The sequence below is a fragment of the Cotesia typhae genome, unplaced genomic scaffold (assembly GCF_013202065.1).
Source record: "Cotesia typhae breed Kobodo isofemale line unplaced genomic scaffold, CoteBio_Ctyphae contig_11, whole genome shotgun sequence".
Lineage (NCBI taxonomy): Eukaryota > Metazoa > Arthropoda > Insecta > Hymenoptera > Braconidae > Cotesia > Cotesia typhae.
In genome coordinates, this window is record NW_027423711.1 from 4,571,875 (window position 1) to 4,591,331 (window position 19,457).

A 19,457-nucleotide genomic window follows, 5' to 3' on the forward strand; every position below is an offset into this window, starting at 1 on the left:
ACATAACTATAAAAGCTACTGTGTGTATGTACATGTGTGTGTATTGTCGAAAAGGAAATGTGCTTATCGAAGATCGCCGTAGGTGATACATAAAATTTAGCGGGAAATGAAAAACGATTTCAAGTGAACCAAGAACAAGATTACAATTCCAACATAAATACGAAAAACTTAGATGTGTTTGACAGCAATATATGTGTGTATAAACTTACCTACATATATAATACAACACTTGAATTATCAGAAAGTTTAAACAGTGACTAATGGTCTTTTTTGCTAATATAAGAAGCTTCCAGGAAAAAGAAAGGGAGAGAGAGAGAGAGAGAGAGAGAGAGAGAGAGAGAGAGAGAGAGAGAGAGAGAGAGAGAGAGAGGGGAAAATTCAATTAAAATCAAACAAGAAAATTAATAACTTATTTTTCCACGCAAATTAGAAAAGTTTATTTGGTTTTATTTTTCATTCAACAGATAATCCGGTGAAATAATCGTCTTACGGATTACACAAACTTCAACTCACTGGCTCGTGTAATAAAGAAGAATAAGAAAATCGAGTAAAAAGTGAGTAATAATAAAAATAATAATAACCATGATAAATAAATAACTTTTTCATCGCTACACCGGATTTGCGGTGATTTATCAAAGCAATTGTCCACAATTTCAAAGACTTTTTTTATATAATCTACTTTGTGTAGAAGAACACGAATGTATGTTGTGTGTTGTGTGGATGCGCATGCAAACGTTAACGTAAATATAGCTTACGTTTTTACAAAGAAAATTGGATTGTTAACTTTAAACTTCTTTTTATAATACGCGGGTACTTTTTTTTTTAATGAGGTATTTTGATTATCGAACTTTTGGTAGCAAAAGTTCTTTTTAAGGATACTAGAATTTTTTTTTTTAATTTCTCGTTTGTATTTTTTTACTTAATTTTTTTTTCAACAATAGAAATTTTTTTATAAGTAAAAATATTGTGAACTATTGACAAAAATGTCAATAGTTCATAAGATACAATGTAATTTCTTAATTATTGATATTTTTAAAGATTTAAGCTCATCTTGATGTTACACTTATCAAGAGCTTTCATTTGAGTACCCACATGCATTTTCATATATTTTTCATATATACATATATATAAAATATATGAAAAATTGATGTGGGTACTCAAATGAAAGGTCTTGCTGAGTGTAACATCGGAATGAGCTTATATTTTTAAACATGTTGATAGTTCACGAGATTGAAGGTCATTTCTTAATTATGTATCGAGAGATAGAGCATTTTCGAAATATTCATCATCATAAATTGACTATTGGTAAATGATATAAATGATATAAAACCTTGAAAAGGTACAACTCCAAGTCAAGACCTTTGCAATGACACTAAATTTCACTAAAAAACCGGATTTTATCATATTAATACACTGGCTACAAAATTTCGCTATTTCTCTTAATAATCTAGATTTATATGAGTTTAATTGTATTTTAATTGATAAAAAAAATTAATTTCTTCAAATATTTAAATTCCTGTGACAAAATATGAGATCAATCATTATATTACATTATGATAGAGATAATTAATAAAAATCTAAAAGCTGTAAGCTATAATTGAAACTCCAAAATAGATTAAAATTAGTAGCAATTCACAAACTATCATGAAATTCGGTTTTAAGCTATTACAAGCAATCCATAATGAATATCTGATGTTACAACCGAGTAACATAAAATCCCTCAGCATGTTTTAATTATAAAATACAATAGCGCGTTAATTCTGCGAGCGTATTATCATAAACCGTTTGAAATTGCAATAATACGAACAGCCATAAAAATCATAATCCCAACAATTCTCAATGTTGAATGCTGTATTAAATTCAGTGAAACGATAAATCGGGAAAGGTATTTTAGAGGGAATTGCGAAGTTGTATTGATGGCTTCAATTGCTTATCATATGTGCAAATTTGAATTATATTATCGAACGGAAAACGGCATGGAAAGAGACGTCAACGGTGTTGTATAGAATTGTTCCATTATTTCATCTGTCGTTCCTCGTACCGAGGAAATAAAACAAACAACTTTAGAGGACAAACAAACTTCGGGTCTACGAAAATTGAGTGTCCCAACTTTTAATATCAAACCGCTTTGTGATTGTACATTGTATACCGTGAATTGTCCATATTTATGAGTCGATCCAGCTTGTATCGCTCCGGGCGATGTGTCCGAATTCATGTAAATGCTATTTGTTCTGACTCCACTCAGGTTATGTTATTTATACATAGAGAAAATATGTGTACTTACTTGACTAGTCGGTGGATCTCGGCAGGCACTTGCTCGATCTTATTGTCGGAAAGGTCTAGTGAGGTCAGACCTTCAAGTTGGAGCAACTCCCTCGGGATGCTTTTCAGTTGGTTGCACTCCAGTTGCACCACTCGAAGACTCGGGAATCTTTTTTAAAAGTTTCTTATTTCAGTAATCTTATTTTTTTGAGCTAAAGGTCAATATTTTGTATAATTATATTTTTATACGTGAATAATTTACATTGGATCGATTTTTTATCAAATCGTTCCTAGGTTTAAAATTTAATTATGGAATTCTTAACTTAATTATATTTTTGGACTGATTAAAATTGTTCTCGAATGAGAAGATTAATTATGTTGATTATCTATAGAATAATTGAGCGAAGTTTAATTTAATTGGGACAGATATTTTTGAAGTTAACTGGATAACCTTTCGATAAATCACTTTTAAGAGATGTGAGCTTGTAAAATTTAATTTTATACAAATTAAAAATTTATCAATTTGTATTTTTCAGTTTAATTTTTTTTTTTTAAATCAAATATTTTTTTTCTCAAACTTGATGAAAATTAGGACAATTTAAACAATAAAAATTTTAAAAAATCTTAATTTTTCAAAGATTTAAAGTTAAAAAAAATTTTTTAACAAGAAAAAAAACTTAAAAATTCGATAAAAAAAATACTGAACAAATATTAATTGAAAAATTTGTAAAAAAAAAAAGACATTAGATTTTTTTCTTAGTAATTTATAAAAATGAAATTTAAATTGAATTTATGACAAAAAAAAAAAAACGGAGCTTTTACTTTATTAAAAATTTCAAAGTTACCATAAAATAAAACTGAATAGCTGCAATATCTCGCAGCTGAACTTTCTACTCAAGGAAAAAGATAATCCAAAAATAATTTTTTAGAGTATAAATTAAAGTAAATACCTTTTTAAGAGGATAAGATTATTGTCAGGATTAGCCAATTGATTATGACCCAGTAAAATTTCCTCAACCGCATTGAATGCTAATACGCTGTGGGGTATCTTCACCAGCCCAGTTCTGCAGAGATCCAGCTTTTTGGGTCCTCCGGTTAATTGAGTCGCCTATTATTATTATTATTAAAAAAAAAAAAAAAAAAAAAAATTTAAAAAAAAATTATAAACCTAAAAAAAGTCTTTTCGTCCCCAGTTAAAAAAAGTTCACCTCGTTTTCTAAAGAGTCTGTATCCATAACATCGCTATCAAATTCTTCCATAATCGCTCCCAGAGTACCGACGAGCACCATTATTCGCGAAGTAAATCATAAAGATAGAATACTGCAGAATCTTGCTCGCAGAAGGTAACATTAGACTGAATTTGGTATAAATTATCGGGTACTTTATTTATCGAGCACTTAATCCGGCGAATTTGGAACCGAAATACTTGGGATTAAACGTTATACTCTCGACTCTATTCTGAGCATTTAAACTTTTTGACTCGGATCTGATCCATGTTTATAGTTTATGCTATGCGAGAGCAGAATGCGCTCATTATTATTATGTACACTGCGAACACACTTTGAAGTACCGGGTGCCCGAAATTCTGGCGTAACTCAAGTGTCCCAAAAATATCAAGTTGATCCACCAGCAGAAATTCCCGAGATTCTTGACGATATCGTCCCAGAACGATGGCTAAATACGCCAAAGCATAGCGAAAATTGTTTTCCTCTGTTATATGGAAATGATTATTTGAAAAGCGGACTAGTACGGCAGTACACCACAAACCAGAAGGAACTTTCTCGTCTCGGTAAATCATGCATTAAGCGGCAGTTACTTAGCAATATGTGATACTTAATAAAACCCTGAAATTATTTTTTATATTAATGGCGGTCTTACTGTCTTTTGGAAAGAGGGGACAGTAAGATTTGTTTCAGCTGGGAATTAATTGCGCGTATTGCTCACCTGCACGCTCCTGCTGCAGAGGAAAAATATCACATGTCTTGGAAGGTACAAGGAAAATACGTGATCAAATATTTTGCAGGTTATTTAATCTCGGGCTTTGAGAAAAGAGATGAGTTCTGGAAGAAAGTCACGAGGGAAAATAATCACTCGAATCAATTTACTTTTAAAAAAACTGGAGAAGTGATCTAAAATGGGAAATTGAAAAATAATGAGTGGATTTTTAAAGTTTTTCATTTGTACTTTTGTTGGAATTTTTTTTCGGGCTTCTAAGCGACTTTACTTTAAATTTAAGGGCTTTGATTACTCACTAGAAGAGGTAGTTTATTGTAGAAATTATTTTGAACTTCAAAAAAAAATTTTTTATGTAAAATCTATATTATTAAGAGAATAAAAAAAATTTTGTGTCCTAGTCATATGATAAAATCGGGTTTTATAGTGAAATTTATGAAAATGTATGAAAATGCATGTGGGTACTCAAATGAAAGCTCTTGACGAGTGTAACATCGGGATGAGCTTAAAGAAAAGCTTAAGAAAATTATTTTCTTGGTTCAAGAATTTTTTTCTTGTCTTAAATTAATTTTTTTTTTTGTTTAAAAAAATATGAAACCTCCAAAAAAATCTTCCAGTTAATTTTCCCGTAACTGAAGAATTTTCTCCACGCTCTACTTGTAGAATTTTAAAAAGTCACCTGAGGTGACCCGCGCAGCCCCATATTGCTCAGAAAAACAACAAAAACAATTAAAAACAAGTCTGTCAGGCATTCCGTGATGCATGAACGCCATAAAAACGAGTATAAAGATAACCCGTAGTAAAATTTATATGAAGCCTTGGAATAGTGCGTGTTACGGGCGAGCATGCGCCAGGAAAGCGACCTCGCGGTGTCAGCCCAGCCGTGACTGAGGACTCTGTCCAGGTTCGTGTGTATTAGTAGCACATACCTTTTATATATTATATTCGTCGTACCTTTGCACGGCAATTATTTTTATTATTTTAAAACATCAGCTTTCGCGATTACGCCCTAATCGTTTTCTCTTCGCAATAACTTGTAATTTTAATGATAATTCTGATAAATCGAGGGTTTCTACGACATAATTTCAGATTGGACAATAAATTACAGCCAGTGCCTTCATATCAATATCAATATCAGTAATTATGTCGAAATTGTCAGAGACATAATAATACAAAAAATAATTGGCGGCATTAACGAGGAAAGAAACAATAGATTGATGCAGAAAGATGTTACCGAATCTTTTGGTTCTGTCGAGAACATATGCGTTTATTTGTACATAGCGAAGCATTAAATCAAGTATCCTATACAGCGAAACAGATAATAGGAGAGCAGATCTACCAGCGGGCTCGTTATCTAGGATTTGTTTGTGCATTTATCAGGAAACGGAGAAAGCCGATCTCCAGCTAGAGATAGATCTGCCAAAGAAAACGCTAAATTCCTTTTGTCCTGTCGAGGATGGACTCAGAGCAAAGTTGGAGCTCGCATGGCTTTCCTACCGCAGGCTTTGTTGTCTGGTGCATGAATTTATAACTTCTTTTTACTGTTTTAACTTATGTACGCCTCTGGTAATATTTTGATTTTGCATACTCTTATTCTTATCGGAAGATTTATTGCGAGGACTTGGATGTTTTATATTTATGTTGTTCTTTATGATAATTTTACAACACGCTTTTTAGAGCTATTGATTTTTAGGGAGGAAGCTTGACACTTTTTTCTGGTTCGCTTTTAATTAAGTATTTTTTTTCCTTTTTTTTGTTTCCGGGGATGTAAAAAATAAAAAAGTGTTCTTATGAAAAATTGAACTTTTGGAAATTCTTCGTTAATGTTATTTTGACAAATATCAAGTGTTGAAACCTTAAAATTCGATAGTGGGGTAAGATGGGCCGTTGAAAAAAAATTTTTTTTATTGAATAATCGGTAAATTTGGACAGAAACTTTTAGATATTCTTTAGAAGTGATATTCTGGCAGTCACAGAGGGTCGAAGTGCTAAAATTCATTTGTGGGGTAAGATGGGCCAACAAAAAATTTTTTTTTTTTGGTAACTCACAAAGAAAAATACTTAAAAATTTCGAAATATTATTCATTAATGTTTTATTGATGGCAATAAGTGGTAAAATTGTCAAAATATGTCAGTGGGGTAAGATGGGTCAGCAAAAAAAATTTTTTTTTTAACTTTTAGTGCTTCATACAGGCTCTAAATATTTTTTACAGAGTTCATTTAGTTAATTTTTTCTTTTTTTAAATAAAATTATGATTAAAATATTATTTTTTAATTTCTAGAAAAATTTAAAAGGTTAAGAAAAAATATGAATATAATTATTTTTTAGGGAAAAATTGTTTATTTGGAGCAATTTTTCAAAGTAACACCACGTAAAGCTCGCTAATAATTTCTTGAGCTTAGAACAAAAATATAACAAGAGTAACAGTAGCTGAGGAAAGAGGATGATTAATTTAAACCGGAGGCGCGAATAAAAAAAATGTAAATAAGAGAAAAGAAATAAAAAATGTAAATGCTGGAAGAGAACGTTAAATTATAAAGACTTGTGCGGTGGGCGAGGAAAATTATAATGCCGTGTAACCCGACCGGACTGTATCCCCCGGAGAATTGTTTCTGTTAAAGACTTATCGGATTAAGAAGTTTTCCGGCGAGAAAATTTATACCAGATGGTCTATATTCGGTTACCCGAACTTTTCCCATAGACAAATTTCCGCAACTTAACTGGGATCTTTATAGGTGACCCACCGCCTCTTCACTTTTAAATTTATCATTTCATTTTTATTTTTACTTTTCTTTTTCCTTTAATATATACAGTCACAGCTGACTTGGCTCTTTATCTCCAGTATCTACTTTTTGCTCGGTTTATATTGTACTTGTTTTTTTTTTTTTTTTTTTTTTTTTCCGAACTATTCTTCTATCCTCTACACTCTTATTTCTTTACACAAAAGTTTTAATGCGCCTGAGACTTTCCAATCATTCGCGATTTTTCCGCATCAAGAGAAATGAAAAACAATCGTAGCTTGACGTTTTAATCAACTATCGTATACTTATACCAGACCACACTAACGATCGGGTATTTTTCTTTAAAACAAAACCATCTTTTTTTTTTTTTTATTTACTCACAACTCAGTGCAATTGACAGTTAGAAAGTAATCAATTGATAAATTTTTATTATTGTTGTTATTATTACTTTATAATTAAAATTTTTATAATAATAACTAGCAACTTTGCAAAAATTAAAATTTTACTTTGTTAAATTGTACTGTACATTCTTCAATATTGGAGTTTTTAAAGATATAAGCTCATCCCGATGCTACACTTATCAAGAGCTTTCATTTGAGTACCCACATGCATTTTTAATATATTTTTCATATATACATATATATAAATATATAAAATATATGAAAAATTGATGTGGGTACTCAAATGAAAGGTCTCGATGAGTGTAACATCGGGATGAGCTTATATCTTTAAAAATGTCAATATTTCACAAGATACAAGGTAATTTCTTAATCATGTAATTTCACAAAAAAACCAATTTTATCACATGACTATTCTGGATACAATATTTTTCTTATTCTCTCAATAATATGGATTAATAATAATACTTTTGACTTAAAAATTTATCATATTATTATGACTCTTTAAAAAAATTAATTTAAAATTTCAATCATAAAAATTTGGATTTTTTTTAATACTAAAAAATAATTCCACCATAAACTAAATTGTACTGAGTAATTTAATCTAAAAAATAAAAATTAATTATAAGTCTCCAAAAAGTTAAAACATTTTAAAAAACTATCTCATAAAAATGAATGATTTTTCTTAAAAAAAAGTTTCGAATATTTACAAGAAAATTAAATCTATAAGTGCAGCATTAAATTTCTAAATTACAGAGAAACTCATAAGTAAGTCGTAAAATATCAAAACTCATAGCAGAGAGGACATTAAAATAAAAAGTTTTAAATGCGTCAAGTCGTAGTCGCAAGTAATTATGTAGTTTTAAAAGTACTTATAATAAGTTCTCACTTAACACTCTATTTAAATGAAATATATTTATAATGAATTTATATTCCTCTAAACTCGAAAATCAATACGGCTTTTAGTTTAGTGCAGAAGTAATTAAATAAAATAATGAATAAATATTCGGTAAATTTGGAGCGTATGATCGCATTAGAGATATAAGTTCACTAAAAAAAAAAATAAAATAAAAAAAAAATAAATAAAATAAATCAGAGAGTAAAGAGCTAGAGTTGAAGCTGGAACTGGAGCAAAATAAATAGTGTGCGGTATGCAAACTCGAGAGCAGAGCATTGTTTAATTGATCGAATTCATCGTGATGATAACAAACGTCCAAACCTCTGTATGTTTAGCTACGAAAAATATTTGCGGTCACTAACATAATTCCAGAGCGTCCACCGTTTGATTTCCGCGTCACTAAATCCGGATCAATAAATATGTATGGATTAAATTTACAAGTAAACATATCAGCGCACTATTATTTTAATTTATTCTACATTGAGCAGTCTCGATTTAACACACTGAAAAGGAAAAAAAAAAAAAAAAAAAAAAAAAAAAAAAACTTTTGTTTATGTTTTATCTTTCCGAGCAAGTTTTTTTTAAAGCATTCAGCTTCGAGTAGGTTCGTATGAAACGAAATATTAAAGATGACTGCTGTGACCGTCTCTCGAGAGCACTTGGACAAGCGAAAAGTTTGTCGCGTGTGTCTCGGACTCGCGTTACAACCGGAAGACACGCTAGCTGCCGATGCGATTGTCGCGTATTTTTCTCTATTCTCAATCTTCCCTCTTTTTTTACTTATTATAGAGTTTTTTATGTATGTTTGTTTTTTTGCGCATGTATATTACGCTCTATCTTCAAGATCTAAGGTATTATTCTAAATTTTAACGGCACAAAACTGCGGCGAATTGCCATGACGATAATTCGTTAGTTGTTATGCAATAGGAAGAGATGTTTAAATGTTCTATTATGTTTTTTAATTCAATTCATTTTATTTTACTTTAAAAATTATTTTTCAAGTCAATATCTAATCTAACAAAATAAAAAATTGATTTAATCCTGGATTAAAAAATTTCTTGAATAGTTTTTTTTTATATAAAAAAATTTATTTTCAATCAAAATGAATTTTAATTAATTTAAAAATATTATTAGTTATTAAGATAGCAATGTCAGTTCTTAATTATTGACATTTTTAAAGATATAAGCTCATCCCGATGTTACATTCATAAAGAGCTTTCATTTGAGTACCCACATGTATTTTTTACATATTTTTCATATATTCATATATATAAATTTATAAAATATATGAAAAATTGATGTGGGTACTCAAATAAAAGGTCTCGATGAGTATAACACCAGGATGAGCTTATATTTTTAAAAATGTCAATAATTAATGTAGATAAAAAAAATTAATTGAAACATAAAATTTATAAAAATGATAATTACCGAGAAATTAAAAAAATAATAACAATAATAACGAGTCTGTCAATAATTATGATAAAAGAAAATAAAAGTTAATTAAAAGCAAACATAAACAAAATCAACTAAATAAAATACAAATGACAATGTCAAAGGTAAGAGAATTAATTTGTATACTGGAAGTACTTGGGAAATGTTTCATTAAGAGTCAGACATAAAACTATATACATTTATCTGCATATATATGTAAACTGCTATCAGTAAGACCACGAAGCTTTCGTGGAACGAGCTTACAGTTGTTTTTTTTGTTCCCATGGATGTTCTTATCCTTCTTTATCTTATCCAACCTCATTCTTCTTCTTCACCCCTTATTTACCTCGTGCTTTGTATGTCTCGGCAGAAATAGATACAGGTATACATCTTAGCCATTACACAGGGTGTAGTATACACCAATTTAGTTGAAATTGCCCCGAGTCAGACTCGGAGTCGGAAGACGCGCGATAATATTGTTCTCAGAGTTCCCGTGAACGCGTAGACAACCCTTTAGTTTTGCTCTTTTACCTTTTAGTTGTTCTTATAGTGGTTCCATATTATATCTTCGAAGGTAGAGAGCTGTGACGGGCTACCCGAGACGTTTCTTCTCTCTCTGCACCGAGAGAACTTTAATTAAACTTTATTTACGGGCTTCCGTTTACTGGTAGTGCAACTACAGAGCTTTCAAACCGATATACTCCGCTTTATTATGGGCTCTATGATGCTATTTTGCATTTTATAAACTTTTAAAAAAATTTTTTGCCGGTCCATCTTACCCCAAAAATGAATTTTAGCACTTTTACGGACTAAGACTGACAGAATATCACTTTCAAACAATTTCCAAAAATTTTTGCATCAATTTTCTTGATAGTTTTCTCAAAAATCGGATCCGTACATCCGTACAAAGTTCTGTACGGATGACCAAAAAGTCTATAACTCCAAAATTTCTCAATCGATTTTTAAAATTATTTTTTTATCCTCTCCAGAACACTTTTCCCTACCGCCTTGAACCCGAGCTTTCAAAAAAACCCCATAACACAAATATAACCTCACAAATCTATATCCCAAATAGGATTGTGTAATAAAAGAGATCTAAAAAATATTACGGAGTGCAAATAACGGATTGGATGTTCCTGTAGCCTTTTAAAATTCGCGCTGGATTATTTGGATACTACAATGCCAGTAAATACCTGTGCACTCTCAATCTCCCCTTGGTAATCCTCGAGCGATGTGATGCTCACCGATAAAAGCTTGTCCGATCGCTAAACCGATAAAAAGTGTCAAAAAATGTGTTCAGTCCTTTTGTGTGTTTCCATTTATCTATTTTACGGATCCGGATATTACTATTATTATTCCAAAATATTTCAATTTATAGCTTCGAAAAATTTTTATCTACCAACTCAAAAACAGTGACAAACTACTCGGATAGTAATTACACAAAAAGTAATAGCGTGTTTATTGCGAAAAGTGAATTTAATGTACCGAGAAAAAATTAAAATGTATTTTTTAAATCGTACCAATTTTCACGACAGTTCTTTACAGCATATCTTTTTCTTCTAGAATTAAATGTACTTCTAGGTGGATTTTATGAGGCAAGAGGGCCTCATAAAATTATTTTCCGAGATGAAAATTTCATTCCGAGAATTTAACCGCGGGACAAAAAAGCTCCCGTGCTTCCTGCACACTCTAAGTTTATGATCTTTATAAAGTAAAGTTAAACATAAAATATAAGATATAAATTTTTACCAACGAAGAAATATCAGTAATTTTGGTTGGCAATACAAGATGAGAAATAATAATATAAATATAAATATAATCGTTTATGATATTACACGTGATAGTAGATGTCGGGAAGATACCATTAATAACCATTTCTGGTAGTAGTGGGTGCCTCGGAAAAATGATTGATGGTGTTGCGTGACCACGCTGCAGTAACCACATTATGTTTGCGTGCATTCGGGGTTATGATACAACCAAGACTACCGAGCTCGTTTCAGTTGCTAGTGGACTCTACTCGGATAGTATAAAGTGGATAGAAGAGGAGGTCGGTGAATAAAACGGGCGTCTACCTACTCTGCAGTAAGAGGGATCGGAGCTGCATCGAGCTGTGCCTCTAAGATAATCATGTGTTCCATTCAGGATGCAATATCCTAGATTCGATAATAATTCACGGTAAACCGGGGAGGGTAATACACCGGAAAATATATGCGATCAAGTCTCCGTACAACAATTACTCACCAGCGCTTTTGATTAATAAGCTAGTATGGATTTTGTAATAAATAATATTAAAATAGAAATTTTTTTTTTCTCGGTCAGAGTCAAAGTTTTTTTTTTCTATAAATTTAACAGAGCTATAGGGAAAAGTGGTCTGAGAAAGATAAAAAAACAATTTTGAAAATCGGTTGAAAAATTTCGGAGTTACAGACTTTTTTTCATCCGTACAGAACTTTGTACGGATGTACGGATTCAATTTCCGGAAAAACTATGAAGAAAATTAATACAGAAACTTTGGGAAATTATTTATTCATGTTATCTTGACACATATCAAGTATATAAACCTCAAAATTCGACCGTGGGGTAAGATGGGCCGCTTAAAAAAATTTTTTTAGTAACTTTTATAGGAAAATACTCAAAAATTCGCTGCAAAAATTTTGAAATACTATTTATTAATGTTTTATTGACGGTAATAAGTGGTTAAATCGTCAGAATGCGTCAGTGGGGTAAGATGGGCCGTTAAAAATTTTTTTTTTTTTTTAATTCTTCAATTTTTCAATTTTTTTTTTTTTTTTTTGGTAAATTCAACAAAAAAATCTTTTTTATAACCTCGCTGTACCACGGCGTCAGATCTAGCAAGATATTTCTAATGCATTGAAATGCGTGTTCAAGGATCACGATACCGTAACACTCAGTTAGAATAAGCTTATATTTATGACATCGTGACTGTTTTACGGAAAGTAAAGAATATATTCCTCAGTTATGACTACGATATTGTATTATGTCGGTACTCGATATTGGGAGCTACTTGAATTTTTATATTGAATCACTCAGTGTCTTCCAGTGCTCTTCACATTTCACGTTACTTCGATATCGAGTAGCATCCACTTCGCATTCAATATCACACATAGATCTTCCTCGAACAATAATAATAAGAGGATAGAGGATATTTTTGCTATTACTGCAGAGTGTATTGTTATCGACAACATTCTCTTTTACCATCTACGTATACTTTCAGCATGTACCACAAGTTGTCTCTACTTGATATTTATTCATTCAAACATTTACTTCCATTATCTTTATTAAGGCAATAAATATTTTAGTTTTGTTTTTAATTTAAAAGGCGAAATTTAATAAAATTAGTCGATAATTTATTTATTTATCTTCAAAGGAGATTTTATTAAAATAGATCACACATTGATAGTAAATGCGTTCAAAAATGTTCGATCCTCGGCTAATTCCACTCGAATTTGGCCTCTCAACTCTCGAGTCGATTCCCAAGAGACGGGATTCCGGATACGATGGGATGGATTTTCCGATACACTCGAGCGACGCTTTTAACCCCAAAAAGAATTACTTTATAATCTCTTTTGAGATACGCCAGTTATATACATATATATTTATACTACTCGGGAAAATTGTAAAGAAAATCAAGCTCAAAGCACACTGATAGAAGTATTTGGTAATATTTAATAAGCTTTATCAATTTCATAGAAAAAAAAATTTTTTTTTTTTTCCAAAAATAATTTTTTGGGAATTTTTTAAACCAAAAAATTCAATAAAAATTATTTTAATCAATTTTTTAGTCAAGAAAAAATTCTTCTATATTTTTTTTTAATAATTAAATAAATTGTTTCTAAAAAAATAAATCTTATGATTTATTTAAAAGCTTTTTTGCATCGATAAATTTTCTAACAAGCATCAAATTATTCACGGTTAGATAATGAAATAATAATAACCTGTATTATGTATCCAATGAAATTCAATCTAATGCATGTAAAATGAACCAAAAGTTTAAATTTCAATTACGGGATACTCGGGAATAAAATTCATTTGCTTTGAGCATCGAGCTTAAGAGCGTTCAAGTGGCAATTAATTATAAGATATTCTGGGTCTTGCAAAGCTTGCCTTACTGTGCATGTCTCCTCAACTATTGCATAATATACAAATAATTCATACACCCTAAGCTAAAAAGGAACGCGAAATGCCGCGAGCTTCCAGGGAAAAGGCGGGAGGGAGGGCTAACAGCAAAAGCGCTGCGAGAAGACTATCACACATTTATTCTTATGCGTGTATATATCTATGTTATACATGAGAACATTACACGTATGTACAGCATGCATACATAATGTTGATGCAGAGTGCGAAACCACCGAGCATTAATTAATGTATGACTTAGTACTGTGATAATTAATCATGGCTAAGTTAATTCTGTCAAGAACAATACGATAATGGACTTTGTTTTTTCATTTATCTATAAAACTATTTTAGTGAAATTTAGAGTCATTGCAAAGGTCTTGATTTAAATTTGTGCCTTTTCAAAATTACTTCATCAAGAAATGACCTTGTATCTCTTGAAAAATTGACATTTTTTAAAATATAAGTACACCCTGACATTACACTCATCGAGAGCTTTCATTTGAGTACCCACATCAATTTTTCATATATTTTATATATTTAAATATATGTAAATATGAAAAATATATGAAAATGCATGTGGGTACTTAAATGAAAGCTCTTGATGAGTCTAACATCAAGATGAGCTTATATCTTTATAAACGTCAATATTCAAGAAAATACAATGCAATTTTATAAAATTTATTATTTAATAAAGCAAAATTTTATTTTATCAGTGACTGCAAGCTTGCTAGATATTTATTTTTTACATTAAAAAAAATTGAACTACTTTCATTATCACGTCATAAATAACCCCCCCCCCTCAAAAAAACCTGAAACAATATATCAATTAAAAGAATACTTATTACAGAGCTTCAAAGAGTCTACACTCAACATTTCATTAAAAAAGCGTTCTTGTCGCAATCACTTCAGCGCAAACGAACGTATTTATAGCTCTAGCTGTCCGCTAGAAATTCGCGTCATTCGTTAAAACAAAGCGAGTTTTTCGCGGACCGTTAACGACGATTTGTCGCTTCAAACGATCTGTCATACTTTTCTAGTGTAACAGGCGACGATATTTATCTACAAAGGCCTTGCACTACTTACATTTAATTTGCTCTGTCAAAAAAAATATTTTCAACCCTTTTCGAGGGAATCCGTCAAACGAGTCCATTTAATAAAAAAAAAAAAAAAAAAAAAAAAAAATATGGCAAAGATAAAATTACAGAGTAACCTATCGAGCTTTTTGATCTTTGACTAGTTCATTTTATCTTTTTTTTTTTTTACTTTTATTTTTATTTTTATTGCTATTCCGGGGTTGTTATTTCTGTGGATGTTTTTTCAGCAGAGTATTCGTTAAATAAAAGTCCGGATTAAATGAAATTTATATTTTTTCTTGGGAAACTGGGAAAATAGCTGGGAGGAGCACATTTGTCGGACGTCGCATACTACCAAAGCAATATCTTTCCAGTCGATATGTTCCACATAACACGTTACGTCCAGAAGCGCTAAGTGACGTAACAGCTTTCGCCTGATGTGTGATAACGTCGAGTGCAGGAATTTCTTTATTTTTTCGGATGTCAAACGCGAAATTTGAATAGAAGAATAAAGAAAACTTTTTTATTTCTCTGTACAAAATTTTCTAAATATAGGTATCAGGATTCTTGATCCTCTAACAAAATATCCCTGAGACTAAATATCACTTCGACAGAATATTTAAATATTATTACAGTTTATTTTTTTCTGTGTTGAAATTCCATTAATAAGTGTTAAAATAAAATTATTAAAATTAAAATAAAATACTAGATCAAAAATCATGAAACCAAATTTATATCAGAGGTTTTAATTTTTATTTCGAATTTATCAACGACTCATTAAATATTCTGTATGAATTTCTATTCCTACTGTGAATATTTAATAACTAATGGATAAATCATTGCCATTAGAGTGAAATATAATGATTTGAAAGCTCGGGGGTAATTTATGCGAGAATTATTAGCAAAAATAACCAAGCATTGACCGAAGTAAATTCCATTATTAATAAATCTATTCAAAAGCTTGCGCATATTTATTATTAATAATTAATAAACCGGAGGGCAAATAATTAGAGGGGAGATTAGAACACTCTCTCTCTCTCTAGGTATACCTTTAAAGCGCATTTGTGTGCAGGCACCAATTATGTAATATGTAATGCACCGGACATTAATTGATCGGATATAGTTAAGGTTGAGGTAATTACGTTAACATACCGTATGATAGTACCCAAAACTCTGTCTACTATTTAATATTTACTGGTTACGATTTTCGGTGGTCACTCAAGCTCCGAGCAATAATTTTGTTTACGAAATATCGCTGCACTGGTGTATTATCAAAACGGAAATTTATAACGCGACGGTAGATGAGTTACGAGTTAGTTTTCCGGTGCTGACGTTATTCTCGTAGATACATATGTATGTATGTGGATAAAATTTATAAAATGTAATATAATATAATATAATATAATATAATATAATAATAATGAAGTGGAATTTTTGATAATGAAAATTGTTTTCGTGTCAAGTTGATATGACGCATGATGGGTTACAACAAAGTAAAGGAAAAATTTAATATAGTGGCATGTTGTATTATGAATGAGTGGTTGACGTCAAAAGCCTGAGACAACAGTGATTTAAAACCAAAAACAGACGGACAAAAAGCGAGATATAAAGTACAAGAGACACGATGATGAGACACGAGTCTTTGATGAGAAACTCAGACAAAACGTCAAAGACACGAAAGCTCCTTCTATTCTACTCTCTCATTGAAGCTCGCGATAGGTATATATTTATATACATTATAATGGCTTTTTCGTTGCGCTGGCGTCAACAGCGCCGACGAAGTCCACCTAAATGTCTGGCTTACCTGGTTCGATGTAGGTTGGGCGCCAGGAACTTCCGTTCCACGATTCGTTAGTTGCCGTAGATCGTCGTTGGGCGGCGGGTCGAGATCGAAGAGATTCAAAAAGATTATACGATGATTACAAGGAGATCGGTTCGGAGAATAATTAAATAAAAAAAATTTTGCTGGTACACTTTCGAGTCAAGGTTTTATTCAGCGGATAACGAGTTCAAATAACGTCGTAGGTTCAAGTCAAATACACAATAACTAAAGAACGAATCCGATCAACACAAAAAATTGTTATAATAAACTTCGAATTTGTTCATACAAAAAAATTAATCTTAGTCGCCGGTTTCGATTATCAGCAAAATTTCGAGACAGAAAAATTATTTCATTTCGCTGTTTCGATCAACAATTAAATTTTTGAATTTAAGAAAATTGTTTATTTACAAAAAAAAATTCTGTTCTTGCTCGGTTAAAAATTAGTGTATTTAAGAATTATTTATTTAACAACATAAATCATTTCCTGGCACTGTTTCAATAAATAAATAATTGTATTTAAGAAAATTATTTATTAAAAAAAAATTTATTCTCTTGCGCAGTCTCGAAAAACAAATAATTATAATTACGAAATCATTTATTCAACAAAAAAAAATTATTCTCTTACGTTTTTTCAAAAAAAATTAATTGTTCGAGTTAGAAAAAATTAGTTATTTAACAAAAAAAAATTTTTATTCTATTCCGCTGTTGCGATTAAATAAAAGTTCGAATTTTCTAAGAACAATTATTTATTTAACAAAAACAAAAAAAAATGTTCATTCGATTCCGCTGTTGCGATTTCATAAATTTTCGAATTTTCCAAAAAGTTATTTATTTGACAAAAACCAATTAACTTTTAATTTATTTCGCCGGGTTCGATAATCAGCAATAAAATAAATCAACGATAACTAATCAGTGGGGCAATTGGGTTGTGGTTACCCGTCGGGTAACTCGCAGAACAAAGCTCGAGGTGCGACACAAAAAAATTACAAACGTACCATCTATTCAGTCACTCATTACAATAATATTTAGCACCGATACCTGGATGATGTCACCATAACTGCGTAGTCGAATTACATTAGTTAATTACCTCGGAATTAATTCCGACTTTGTACGAAATTTCCCCAAAAGAAAATAAACAAACAAAAAAAATATCTTAATCAGCGCTCTCGCTTCGAATTCAAACGACTAGCAGGTCGCGGTGAGGTCACCCAGGTGAAATATCAATCTGCGACCACTCTTACCCGCTCAGTCGACCTCCTGGATGCACAGCGAGGAATTCCGGCGTTGGTGGCACTGACGGCGGCGGTGACCTCGGTGATGATGTTTTCCCCACGGAATCGGCGGGATCGGCAGATCACGAAGCTGATCAGATTGTCCTTGAAGGGGCGACACGACTCGGAATTAGTCACTCAGTGATCGACCCTCTCGGACAATTAGCAAATCCTGTTATCTCGACAATGGCGGTACAATTTTTCCTCGACAAATTTTTCCTTTCTCTTAGAATTAATTATCTCGGCCTCGCAGTTAATTTAATCACCAATTTTTTGTTTTTTTTTGTTTTTTTTTAAACGAATTGAACGATGCTATTTTTCGCAATTTTTAACAATACTCATCGGCTGATCGAATTGGCAGTCGTCAGAAAACGTAATTAATCGTAATCGAATTTTCAAAAAATATATATTTTTTTTTTTTTTTTTTTTTTACAGGTCTCTTGCACGTGGCTTCGCTTGAGCCGGGTAACAACTTGTTGTCGCTTTTTTTCCGTTTTGCTTTCCTTCATCAACATGTGGTCGTTCACTCGAGCGCAACTAATAACATGCGCGTCCAATCGGCCGTCGTACGATAAATTACCGGGATCGATGATTGGTCGATTCCCTAGTCTGGTTCGAATTTCGGTGTCCAGGTGGAGTCTCGATACTTTCCTGTCGTTCCATTTTCCGATCCTTCGTGGTTCCCATTTCCATGACGTCCTCGTTCTCGATGCTCCTCCCAGATGTCTCCTCGATCGCTGGTATCGACTGAGTGCGGGTTCGCCCGGTCGCTTTTCTCATTCATTCCATTCGTCACACTATACCCGATACATCGAAGTTGAATCGGACACATTCATTCGTATATTTAAATTGGCGCGGTTCGAGTTCAAATTTTCTTTTACCTCGAGCTTTGGGTTTCGGTCGGCACCACATGGGGCGACACAGTCGCGTCGAATCTCCGCGGTCCATCAGTATGACCAACTCGAGGCTAAATAATATTCAAAATCAACAAATTTAAGTCTATAGTCAAAAAAAAAATAATCTGACATGAGAAATTTCCCATGTCACAACATATACATGGACTTGTTTTTGTACCAAGACCCACGGGACAAAGATATACCAGACCAGAATTTAACAAACAAAGCAACCAAACGTCCTTTACTACACTCACTTATATTATACATTTTATATTCTGAAAATTCTATCTCAATTTTGTTGTTGTTATTTTTACGTAAACAAAAACTTATGTTTTAAAAATTATTATTATTGTTGAAAATTTTAAATTTATGCCTTTTCAAGGTTTCATTTTATTCTCACCGATTGTCAATTTATTATGATAAGTATTTGTGAAAGCTCTTGATGAGCTTATATCTTTAAAAACTTATTTTGAAGCTTTTTTACTACTAAAAAAAATATTCAAAATTGTAACGCCATCTATTGAATATATATTAAAATATCTTTTTTTATTGAAGAAAAAAAATACCAAGTTGA

General features: G+C 31.4%; 1 protein-coding gene and 1 long non-coding RNA gene across 4 annotated transcripts in view; one reads left to right on the forward strand and one right to left on the reverse strand.

Annotated features, from left to right (window-relative positions):
• The window catches only part of LOC141535308 (uncharacterized), a 94,444-nt gene that overhangs the window by 13,698 nt on the left and 61,289 nt on the right, over positions 1 to 19,457 (forward strand). The gene's annotated exons all lie outside the window — the stretch shown is intronic.
• The window catches only part of Phlpp (PH domain leucine-rich repeat protein phosphatase), a 54,349-nt gene that overhangs the window by 11,110 nt on the left and 23,782 nt on the right, over positions 1 to 19,457 (reverse strand). For both annotated transcript variants that reach the window (XM_074251581.1, XM_074251497.1), the window contains exons 5-6: positions 3,213 to 3,370; positions 2,285 to 2,431 (exon numbers count right to left, since the gene is read on the reverse strand). In XM_074251581.1, coding sequence (XP_074107682.1) covers positions 2,285 to 2,431; positions 3,213 to 3,370 — 305 coding nt within the window. The remainder of the gene's footprint in view (positions 1 to 2,284; positions 2,432 to 3,212; positions 3,371 to 19,457) is intronic.